The sequence below is a fragment of the Leuresthes tenuis genome, unplaced genomic scaffold, assembly GCF_036924035.1.
Source record: "Leuresthes tenuis unplaced genomic scaffold, fLeuTen1.0.hap1 SCAF_8, whole genome shotgun sequence".
Taxonomy (NCBI): domain Eukaryota; kingdom Metazoa; phylum Chordata; class Actinopteri; order Atheriniformes; family Atherinopsidae; genus Leuresthes; species Leuresthes tenuis.
This window is the reverse complement of record NW_027325362.1, coordinates 15,504,896-15,516,780: the sequence shown is the minus strand read 5'-3', so window position 1 is coordinate 15,516,780 and position 11,885 is coordinate 15,504,896. Positions and strand designations below refer to the sequence as shown.

Sequence of the window (11,885 nt, the reverse complement as noted above, 5' to 3'; positions counted from 1 at the left end):
ATATATTAAAAGTACGGTATCATATTTTACTATTTTAAGAGGAGTATTTGGAGTCATGTTGTAAATCTGCCCACAAACACACAGTCAGCGCCACAGACCTGAGGACATAGTTATTAGTAAATTGGATATTACATGATGCAATATTTGGTGATATAATGCTTTGCTCTTCCTGCGATGCTCTTTAAAGTAATTACACTTCCACTGCCGTCGGGATCCTTGTGATATATCCCTGATATTTATGCAGACGACCTGCTTAATCAGTCTTACATTTGAAGATTTTGACTTCTTGTGCTACTCTCAAGTCATTCTTCTGGATAACATTTAGGTGCTGATCAACCTGCCGCTCGTTTCCCGCCAACGGCACCGGAGACCTGCAGTCGAATGAGGAACGGGTTCGTTCTAAATTTGTAAAATCGAGTTTTCACCTTGTCGTAATGGATCGTTTGCAGTAAGAGGGAATATTCAATCAATACACATATACAACAATGCATTACAAAAAGTTAGGACTCTGTGTAAAATCGGCTAAATAAACTAGCTAAAAAAAACAAATTCATATGTAGAAAACGAGAAACTATCATTCTGAAATATATATATGCTCATTCTTCTCCTTTTTAACCCCTGGTTAAAAGAGAATTTCATTTTGATAAGTCAGAATTGAGTTTTCCCCTTTTCTCACTCCATCTTGAACAGAATGCTGTGACTCTGAATCTCGTTTGTGCACGTTTTATTTTTTCTTTGCACATAGTATTTAGTTACATTAACAGAAGCGGTCACAAGCTGTGCTCACTGTGGTCCATACAGAATCAGCTCTCTTTGAAAGTAGCCATCTCTTCTCGATAGTCTGAGTCCTCTGATGGTATTACAGTATCTGCTAGTTGACGACGCCAAATGGTTAGAATTTTTCCATTTTGCCTCTCTGGGGGGGCTTACATATCACCCTGGTAGTTTCTAAGAAAAGGCTTTAATTAGAATGTGGATGATGTCTAGCCTGACATTCATTTCCTTCCTCAGAAGCAGTGACATACTAAACTCAGACATACTGGAGTGTGATTAAGAGGTCAGTCTGTCACTATGTGACTCACTCTGCGAAACTGAATCACATGAGAGTAGCAGCAAAACAACCTATAGTTATTGTCTCAGTGGCTTGAAGTTACGCTGCCAGATGCAACAGCCGCAGGTCGGAAATACCTGTGCTTCTAAAGAGGAAAAGTGGAAAAATGTGTTGTTTGAGCTAAAAATAAGCCTTTGAAAGAATTAATGAATGCTTTTACTCATCATTAACTATTCAGTTTACAAGTTTACAGCGCCCTCATGTGTCCAAATGTCTCAACACCAAAACCTCCTTCCTTTAACAGCTGCTTTGTGCACATTTATTCAAACACGTAAATAGATTTAACTTCTGATGCATGTGCAAATGATTACAGTCCAATTGCCTTTTTCTTTTTGCTCTTTATAACCAGTCAGATCACTTCCATCAAGGCGGAGGGAATATTTTTAACATGCTGTATGCTGTAGCACATTTATTTAGTGTCGTCTCGTGTTAATCACAGCCTCATTACCACTTTGGAGATGACAGTTTAAAAACAAACCGGTTCTACCTTTGAGGACTTGCACACAGAAACGCACACAACCGGGGTTTATGTCTACATTTTAGCATGTTTGAGAACACGCCATCACAGTGAGTCCATAGAGTTATGTAAAGTATGCTCTTCATGCTTTCCGCTTATTCTTCTGCATTTTCTTCCCAGACAGCGCCCCCTTCTGGGCTCCTCGCACCATACCCTTGAACTGGCCGTGCAGTTTGGCACGTTTCCTGGAACGAATGATCCACACTGGCATCAGATATGTTTCACCAATTACATTTTTGGTTCAACATTATGACACAACATACCTGCGATTGAGCTGAGACTTCTTCAGAGGGATGTAAGCGTAAGGATCGAGCTTTCCTTTTTTCTTCACGTCTCCTTTTCCTTTCTGAGAGGCAAGAAAACACAGGATGACCGTTTCAGAGCAACAATTCACCCAATTCCAGTCACTTCCAGCAGCAGGTTCTCGTGCAAGCTCACCTTTGATTTGTAATCAGCTCCAACGTCTTGACCACCTCTCAGAGGTCTGTGGATACCTGAGCCACCAGCTACGACCAAAAGACAAGTTTTATCAACAAGCTGCTCAAAGGGTTTACATTTTTCCTATTCTTTTTTTTTAAATTACCTTTATATTTCAACTGAGGTTCAATGTCCATGTCATCATCAAAGTTGCCATCTTGAAAGTTCCTCTTCATGGACTTTTTCTGAAGAGGTTGGGGAAAGGAAGACCATGAACAAAACGGCAAAGAAAAGTTTCCCAAACAGCTGATTTATACTCTGCACAGTTAAAAACTCACACTTTTGACTCCCGCTTCTTCTAGGATATCGTTCATCTCTTCACCGTCTGTGAGGAGAGTGAAGGACTGTCATCAGTCTGTTCAGACATGAAGCAACGTATGGGACACAGCTGAACTGCTCTCACCTTTGTGCTTTACATCTTCTTCTTCATCATCTCTGATGATCAGCCGTCCATCTGAGGTCACTTTGAAGCCATGTTCAACCTTGGTGGTCCTCTTCAGTTGAGGATTTGTGGCTGACAAACAACACAAGTCATGTTCATTATTACTGTGCCCACTAACTTCCTTTTATTGGCAAATGGAACCAAAGCCTGGGTGTTGTGTTACCTAGAACTCTCTGGGAAACCTTTGGGTCCAAGAAGTTAAGTGGGTCATCTTCTTCTCCCTCTTTGAGCCATGCCCGTCCCTTCTGCTGCTTTCCTGCTTTTTTCTGAGCATTGCGAGGCTTTCCTTCATCCTCTGACAAATCACTGTCAGACTCCGCAAGGATGTCCTCAATGCTGGAAGGGAGAGGACAGAAGGGTTTAAGGAAAAGTGTGGAAACTGAAGGGTGCCGGAAGGTTTTTTGTTGGGAACAGTGCTCCACCTTTCGTTCTTTGCTTTAGGTGCCTCCTCCTCACTCTCAGAGTCGTCCTGCTCCTCTGCAGCCTGTTTTCGCCTCTTGCTGCGGGCTTCAGTCTTGCGAATGTTTGTCAGCACCTTGTGGTGTTCTGCCGGCAGCATTCTCTTCACCAGCTCAAACCTGGAAACACAGCAGAGTATCCTAAGTGAATTCCAGCTGCTTAGTTGAGGGATAAACAGCTAAAGTAATATAAAAAAAGTACTCACCCAAACTTTCTGATCAACTTAGTGAAGATGTTTTTCAGTTTGGTTCTGAAGTGTCTCCTCACATCATCTGTGATGTTTCCAATGCCCTCCATCTGAATGAAAAAGTCAAATCTCTAATCTGCGTCCATTTTTCAACTCCCTCACTGCTATTTTCCCCCAAATTGCATCCAGATATTAAAAAGCAACAAGTTAAACTGGAGTTTCCATGTCAAATGTTTGATGTTGTTCTTTTTTCTTTTTTAATTGGCAAATGAAAAATCTAGTCGAAAAAAAATCTCAAATGAGGGAGTTTGTCAAGTTAGAGCGAATTTACAGAGTGGGTCAGTATTACCATTGTCACCCAAATATATTATTCCATCTTTAAAAATATGCTAAATCAGACTTTTTCCAACTCAACTGGAGTAATTTTTACAGGCCATCTTATGCCAAATTAAACCACCAGTGCACAGCTGCAGAAATACCCTCAAAAACCTGTTACATAGGCAAGAAAACATCAGCAGGCTATTAATAAGGGACAGTCAAAATGTGCAAGATATTACTACCAAGTTATAATCTTATGTTTTTACCTATTTTTGGTTGTCTACTGTTATGTATATTTTAAGAGGCTGTAACACCTACATCTGACGATAAACCCAATGAAATGTGGCAAACTTACCAGATAATAGTAGAGTACACACCTGTCTCCATATGTAAAATGAGACATATAGAACATTTCTAAGTGGCCTTTTTGAAACCCTACATCTGCTCAACTATGCTCAAGTCTGACCCAGCTCGTATCAAACCGGCTGTAACCTGAGAAATGCCTAAATCAAAAATCTGTGACAACTTCTGGTTCAGTTGACATGTAGTGCCCCCGTAAGACTCTGATGAACCCAGATAAACAAGTCATACCATGACAGTGGCATGTGAGGCCAGCGCCTTGTTGTCCATGATGAAGAGGATGACCTTAATGAAGCCTAAAGCAGCTTTGACTATCTCCCTGGTACGAGATGACAGCAACAGGCAAACATTGTGCAGCAGCTGCTCCATGGTGGACACTTCTATAGAGTCTGAGAGAAAAAGAGCAGCAGACTGATTCCGACCCACAAATATCTGCTTTAAAATTTGCTTTCCGATCACCACCTGGAAATTGCAGGATTACCTTTATACTCAAACACAAGACGCGTCAGCGCCAGCACGGTGCAAGTGATCATGGTGACGGAACCCGTAAGCCCTGCATACACCAACACCAAATACTGATCCATGGCATCTAGAACAGAAGCAGAGAGACGGTTCTTTTCGAGTGCTCCTAAAGCACATGTAAAATCTTCAAAATGAGAAACTTTCCAACAAAACAGACCTTTTCTGTTCCCACAGAAGCGAACGAAAGCGTTTCCTATCTCCACCAGCAGATTGTAGGCATTCTTACGAGCTCCCACAGACACCTCCTTGGTACATATGATCACCTGAAAGTGGGAACATAATCATAAAGACACAACAAACGGCAGCACTCGCCGTGTTTGTGTGCTTGCCGGCTCTTATTGGTGTCAGTACCTCTGGTAGCAGTGCAGTGATGAAGTCTCTGTGCTCCTCATTCAACCTTTTCACGATGTGCATCAGACACTTCAGTCTCGGCTGAGGAAAAAAAAAAAAGCAGCACAAATGGAAAGACATGGTCAGACGGCACCGTTAAGCAATTAGTAGTACTAAATCCCAGCTAATGCGCTCTGTCATTTGCTTCTCTCTGCACAGTGACCTCACCCTCTTCGCTGGTGAAGAGGCTTTTTTCAGAGTATCAAGCAAGACGGGTTTGAGTGTTTCCAGGTTAGACACGACAAACGCTCTGCATTCATCTCTCTCTGCTCCGCACATCTCCTCCAGCACACGGTACGCCTTCTTCTGCATGCCTGGCTCTTTGGCCTGAAAATACATGCATCAACATTCAAAAAACATTTATACTTAATACACCACAATGAAAACCATACAATCCATAAGAGGGCTGCACTGTGACTTTACCTCCAAATATGGTCTAATCAACTCAAAGGTTTTAGTCATGGTGACCTCATCTACGAAGGGAGCCATGGCAACCACAAGGTCCATTACAGACAGCCTAAGAAGTGAATGAGGCCAGAACAAAATTGGAGAAATAAACAGAAGAGTAAGTACACCGATATTAAGCCTTTTCTAAAAGAAATGAGTCAATTACAAATATTTCATAGCAGTAAATCCACATTCCTACCGTGTGAACTCGGTGCTCTCTGGGCTCGACAACCTTTCTGTGGCTTTTTGCAGGAAAGTGCAGATCAGCTAAGGAAGATCCGTTTCCATTAGTGATGGAGTGCATCCTAATTTAATTGTGCGAACAAAGCATTTCAGCACAAAGCAGAACAAAACGGACTCACCTGCATTTCAGTGACAGATAAATAGACTTTGATGGTGTCCAGCACAGCCATCCTGTACGTTCCAGGCTCTCCCGCTGCGGGCTGCTGGCTGAACACGTTGAAAAGGATGGGCAGGAAGTTCTTAGAGAAGCGGCCCATTTCGGCCTTTTCTTCCGCTTCAAACATAAAGCACACATAAACGTTTTTAAAGCATTTGATGTCGCTGCGGCACGTTTTACTCGTCGACTCCCTTTCTGTGAGCACGTGTCCTCCCACCTGTGGAGCAGCTCTTGCTGATCAGAGTGCGCAGCGCCTGGCACACCGTGAGCCGCAGGTCTGGCCGCTCATTAATGGCCATGCCGACGGTGCGGGCGATGCCCTTGAAAGACACCAGCAGGTCCACAGGACATGTGCAGAAGCCTGGAAGCATGGTCCAAATCTGAAAGAAAGAGTAAATCTCAGAACTATACTGTACTATATATACACACACACACACACACATATATATATATATATTCAACCAGGCAAGAGACCAATTGCAATCCCACACCAAAGAGTCAACCAAAGAACCTCAGAATTCCAAATCCTGATGACTTTTACCTCATATTGAACAATTTTTAGGCTAAAAAACCATGGCTTAAGCTGAATTGAGCTATGTAAACCAATGTACTGCATAAGGAAAGGTTGATGGAAATGGCAATCATCAATTTCCTAACTTTCGCTCACTTTGGGGTGATTTTGTCCTTTAAAAAAAAAAAGAAAGCCAATTCCTTGTTTTCGCATCAAATAAAAAAGCCACTTACAGTTACTTGACGCTAATATGAGACGTGACACTAGTTAAAGCAAAGAGACTTCTACCTGTAGCTGTAGCGTCTGGTAGACTTTGGCCTCAAGTTTCTTTCCTGCTTGCTCCAACTCCTCAGCTACAAAACAACAGATTTAACAGTTAATACACAAAAACTCAGAAGATCTACCATCTGAGTTCCTAAACCTCAACTAGAGAATCTAACACTTAGATTACCTCTCTGTTTGAGCGTAGAGGCCAGAGGAAGGAAATATGAAGTAAAGAACCCAAGGTGAGTGTTCTTCACGTGATCTCGGATGACCGGGATAAGCCAGCTGCGCGGGAACTCCAAGTCGTCACTGAAAAACACCATCACCGATTTCAAATGTCAGTTTAAGTACTACAGAGGTTGGAAAAACAAAATGCAGTGTGTCTGAGTAGGAGTGTGGGCCCTTACTCATAGCCAGTGATGTTGAGAGGCACAGCACCCAGCACGACTTCAGGTCCCATGCTCTCCACAGCTCCTCCTACAGCCAGGTCCAACTCTCCACTGAAGGGGAACTGAGGAGTGGAGCGCAGGTCTGCCAAAGACTGCAGGGACTGTACGGGAAGCGGCACAAACACTCAGACGCACTTCCATCTTTATTCATCCAGACAGTGATCGGTGAGGTTTTGCCACCCTACCTTGGTCATGATGGGGTGAGCCTGTTTCCCTGCAGCTCGATAAAAGCAGCCCAGAACCTGCAGCACAAAGGGCCAGGAGGCGTGGAAGCGATAGGACAGTCCTTCCTCTACAATACTGGAACAGATAATCAGTACTCAACCACAGTCATCCTGATGAGCTTTTACACTTAGACTCTTCACATAAAAGAAGAGATTTTTCTATGACAGTTGGGGGTCGTACCGAAACATTTTGCAGACATATGAGGGGTTCCCCGCTGACACAGTGGCAGTGACCATGCCCATCTCGTCCATATGAGGGGCAACACACTCAGTCAACAAAGTCTGAAACAGATGGACACAACTAGTGAATTAGAGACCAGCAGACGCACCGAGACACAACAACTAATTAACTGGGTTTTTCCGCTAGTTAAGACCTTCCACCCAAAAAGCAGATTCTATAACAATCCAGAAACATCCCGAGCCTCAGACTTTCTAACCCAAAAGCTCAAACTCTTTGTCCTTTACCTTCAGCGTGTTTGTGGCTGCAGATACCACCTGAGTGTGTGGCGACAGCAGGCAGGACATGGCAGTAGAGAAGAGGCGAGGGAGGTGCCCTAAACTCAGAGAACTCTGTAAACTAGACAAGAACATTCTGTTGTTCATCCGCCTGTGATTGGTCAATGATACTCTGCTCAGAGAACACGACTGATCATACCTCGCCAGGTGAACGTGTGCCTTCTCCATAACAGCCAGCCAGGCCAGCAGAGGCTGCAGGTCATTCTCACTGGGAAGGTAATCGTACAGAGCCTGTCGACGACAAACGAGAGTGAGTCCCCGCCCCCATCAAGTTTTAAAATAGGACAACAACCATCTTCATGTTCTCTCACCGTGATGATCTGTGCATTGAGTTCCGGGGAGAGGATGGAGGCATTTGGCTTCCCACTAAACAGCTTGTGGAATGCCTGCATGGCACTGGCCGTCACCAGCTACAGCCACAAACACAGCAACACATGACATTAAGGACCACAAACAAGCCCCGCAGCTGATCAAAGGGTTCGGGGCCCCAAATAATTTGGCCTTCTTACCACGTGGCTAAGAGTCATCACTCGCAGCAGAGTCTCACAACAGGACTTCACAGCCCCCAGAGGAAACGTTCCCATCAACTCCTTCAGGAGACACAGTACATGAAGCGTGGTGGTGTCCTCTTTATTGCCTGAGAAAAAAAGAAAAAGAAACCTACAATAACTGGATGACCATCAAATCATTTAGCTTTTTTTAAACAGGAAAAGCAAATGGGTAGATTTAACAAAAAGCCATCCAGAAGCTTCTATCCATCTGCTGGTAGTTTCTGCCAGTGTTCCGTTAAGATATGCTCAAGTTCTTTAAAGTATACACAAGATTTTAGCCTCTCCTCAGGTTTGAGAGAGGACTGAGGATTGCTGGCCAATTTAAAACAGTCTCCCTTTCATCCATTTGTTTGCGACGTTGTTGTTCTGCTGAAAACACAAAGACCCTCACCTCAAACCCAGTTTTCAAACACTGCGGAATACGTTTTGTTCACAATGCACAGTATTCATTGATATATTTAATGAATCCTGAATCTATCTCTATGAAAAAGCTGCAAACATAAGACATGATATTCTATCAGTGTGCACAGATTGCATATAAAGTCTTATTAACTCTACTTGGTTCAGGGGGGGGCCAATAACAGGGATTAAGCAAAATTGGATTTATTTTCATTTCTACTATACAGAAGCCTTTTATTATGTTTCTTTTGGGGAAATTAAATAAATATCTTGACCGTGCAAAAATGGTTCTCATTTCCATTTACGAAGATGATCAAAAATATTTGCTTTCAATTCAAGAGTGGCAGAGGTCCTGACAGGAATAGTGAATTACTTTATCTATCAATCAAGTGCATCAACAAGCATGATGCCTCACCTCCTGCCTGCTCCATCTCTTTGATGCAGAACTTTGCTGTGGTAAGTGCAGCAGGGTGATGGCTTGGGGCATTATCCGTAAACAGGAAGTCACTGCCTCTAAGAATGGAGCACACACCTTGCTGTGCTGCTTTACGGACCTGAGAGGGAAAAGAGAAATGATTTGGGATAGAATGCCACGCCCTTTTGTTTTCAGTAAATGCAGTATTAGATAAGTAGAGCTGGTCATGTGGGCTCATGAAACGGACCTTAGGCTTGCTGTGAACAATGAAGCTGAGCAGGCCGTGGTAAGCCTGCAGAGTAGATGGGTATGTCCACACAGACAGATCCTGCTTCCTCAACAAAGTGGCCAGGCATGACAGGACCTACAGAAGAAATATAAAGAAATCTGTCCTCGCAAAAGTTTTCAACAAAGAATAGACTACGAAAAAACACAGCGCTAAAAAAAAAACCTCCTCACCCATCTGAGCGCCGAAGCTGTGTCAGACGTGGCCTCTTTTGACATGACGTCCATCAGAGCCTTGGTTGTGTCTGAGAATTTAGACATGAGCACCGGAGAAGGAACCCTATGTAAAAAAAAAAGACAAAAAAGGTTTCATTGTCCATGGGTTTTGTTGTGAATTTAAAAAGAAAAAGAAAGAAAAAAGGATGTCAAATCTACCGTTTCATGACGAGGTTGAGGAGGTAAGCCACTGCAGTCTGAGACTCGGCTGAATCCACAACTTCCAAGGTGGTCATCTACACAAAACCAAAGACCTGCTTCATCATCACGCCCAAAACCTTGATCTTGATCTAGATCTAGACATAGTTCAACTTATTTGTTAAGTAGATAGTGAACACATTAAAAAAGGCAACACTCACCAAAGCAGCAAAGTACTCTGTTTCTGTCTCCTTTCCTCCTTGACCTCGGATCACCTCAGTAACAGCTGCCAAAACGGCACAGATCTGTGAAGAATATCATATACAGTTACAGCTACAGCGATCTGGCTATCGTGGATTTACACCTATATGGATATTTGCAGGGGAAATCATTAGAAATGTTTTAGACAACTTTTCAGCACTTTCCTACTTTATTTTTATGCTTTGGCCCAAAATGGAGAGTTCACTTCAACAAAACATAAGGTTTTCTGACGGTAACAACCATTTTCCACAGAGCTCTTTCTCAACAGGCTGCTGGGAACACATGTGCTGCCAAACCTACCTCTTTGTGCGCGGCTGAGTTGGACTCCCAGAAGCGCTGCACCTTTCTGAATGTGAGGTTGGAGCAGTCCGACAGACCGCTAAGGAAGGTGCCCGAGGTTCTCTCTGAAAACATCTCATCCGGCTCCTCTTCCATACGGGCATCTTTACGGCCGCCTTCACTGATCTCCAGTGGACCAGCCTGCAGTTCATTGTGAAGCTTGAGAGCATCGACTGTTAGATCACTCTTTTCTGTGGGAAGAAAAAGTGTGCTGCTTTTTAGAACTCATTTTGTGAGTGACTTTCAGACATTAAGGACTTGTTTTACAAAGGGCCATTTCATACTGCGGATTAAAAACTTTATTATAGTATATTTTGATCTATATCAAATTTATACAGAGTTGCAAGTGGCAGGTCTGTGTCATTTTGGATGGCACTGAAGCATGATTTATATCAAACAATGATTTAACTCACTTCCCTACTAGTGAGTTGGCCAACAACTGTTATTCATCCTAACAAAGTGTTTCACTTGCTACAAATCTCACTGAAGGCCTTAAAACAAGAAATATGTCAAGCTAATTTCTGTGAAATTACTGTTAAGTTAGTTTTGGACATCTTTGGGCGACCATATAACACATAAATATGGTTGTGATTCATAAACTGTTCGCAAACATAAACGTTGCAAACGTTGTGTGCAAACATAAATGCTCTCGATTAAGAACTTGTCAATATCAACGTTAAAGGAAGAAATAATCACAGACATATTCAGAATACGATGAGCAATGTAGATCCAAAACAGGCACTCGTGCAGCTAAATATTTACAAACTATGTGTTCCTATTATTGTCACTTGCAGGGCAAGCTTTATACAGACAGAGAAAATACATAGAACCTAGAGCATGGTGCTGAATTTAAGTTCAAATGTAAAAGAGGAACAGACAGTTATATGAGGCTGTTTGAAGTTAAATGGCTAATGTTAGCCGCTGTTAGCACTAGCCAGAGACCCACGTGTAGCTTACCAGTGGGTCGGCTGAAGAAGCGGCTTTTTGCAGCCTGTCGAAAGCGGCTCGTCTGTGGATTTGAGTCGCTACTATGGCCTTTCTTCCACCTTTTGAGTTTCGACCCGGTCCCAGACCGAAGTTTCCCCGATTTGACCATTTTCGGGGTTGAAAACAGTCACGTTCCCCCAACTGACTTCTGGACCAGGTGACTGTCGCTCACCACGTGACGTCACAGCTGCGCTCGGGCATCCATTATAGTGTCATTATTTCTTTCGGCAGTAGATGGCGCTGTTGACCCCCAGTGCTATTTTCAGACAATTGCACTGTTTGTAGCATCTTTTTAACTGTAGACAAATTAAGATTTTTGCCAAGAAACTGTACTAAAACCATAACTACACAACAATACAACCAAAACAAGTCATTTTATCAATCTGGGAACTGACAGAAATTTAGCAGCAATTTTTATGTTGGTTTAGCACTTATAACAGCACTTTTCACTGCTTTCACAATTTTTACAAACCAGTCAGCCTCGAACCCTGAAAGCTCTTTATATGATCCATGATAACTACATATTGCTAACTGCCAAATCCAGATTACACGGAATACATTGGTGGTCTTTCTTAGGAAATTTTGTTTCTGACTTTGGGGAAAAACCACATTTTATACCACATCATAACTTTGAAGTGACTCAAAACTGACACTTGGAGCATCCCAAGAGAAGGAATGCGCCACACTTTGAAAAACATCT

The 11,885-nt window shown here is 42.8% G+C and overlaps 1 protein-coding gene across 1 annotated transcript; it reads right to left on the bottom strand.

Moving 5' to 3' along the window:
* Positions 1–775: 775 nt before the first annotated feature.
* rrp12 (ribosomal RNA processing 12 homolog) lies at positions 776–11,367 on the bottom strand. Its single transcript, XM_072391041.1, has 34 exons — positions 11,156–11,367; positions 10,160–10,389; positions 9,820–9,903; positions 9,620–9,696; positions 9,419–9,524; positions 9,207–9,323; positions 8,960–9,098; positions 8,104–8,231; positions 7,906–8,004; positions 7,734–7,825; positions 7,544–7,655; positions 7,260–7,360; positions 7,040–7,154; positions 6,813–6,955; positions 6,593–6,714; positions 6,430–6,494; positions 5,848–6,010; positions 5,593–5,747; positions 5,430–5,497; positions 5,207–5,300; positions 4,952–5,110; positions 4,745–4,825; positions 4,551–4,656; positions 4,353–4,460; positions 4,103–4,260; positions 3,212–3,303; positions 2,970–3,125; positions 2,711–2,883; positions 2,509–2,619; positions 2,384–2,430; positions 2,212–2,290; positions 2,067–2,134; positions 1,892–1,974; positions 776–1,813 (listed from the first exon to the last, which is right to left on the bottom strand). Exons 1-34 carry the CDS (start codon positions 11,292–11,294, stop codon positions 1,711–1,713), a joined length of 3,873 nt encoding a protein of 1,290 aa, XP_072247142.1. The 5' UTR covers positions 11,295–11,367; the 3' UTR covers positions 776–1,710.
* Positions 11,368–11,885: the final 518 nt, after the last annotated feature.

What these genes read in the sequence shown, in the direction of transcription:
- rrp12 (XM_072391041.1), bottom strand. Translation starts at nt 11,294, where the DNA reads ATGGTCAAATCGGGGAAACTTCGGTCTGGGACCGGGTCGAAACTCAAA. An exon ending in TATCTGTCACTGAAATGCAG is followed by an intron (nt 5,498 to 5,592) that starts GTGAGTCCGTTT and finishes GATCTTCCTTAG; the next exon opens with CTGATCTGCACTTTCCTGCA. An exon ending in TGATTAGACCATATTTGGAG is followed by an intron (nt 5,111 to 5,206) that starts GTAAAGTCACAG and finishes ATGTATTTTCAG; the next exon opens with GCCAAAGAGCCAGGCATGCA.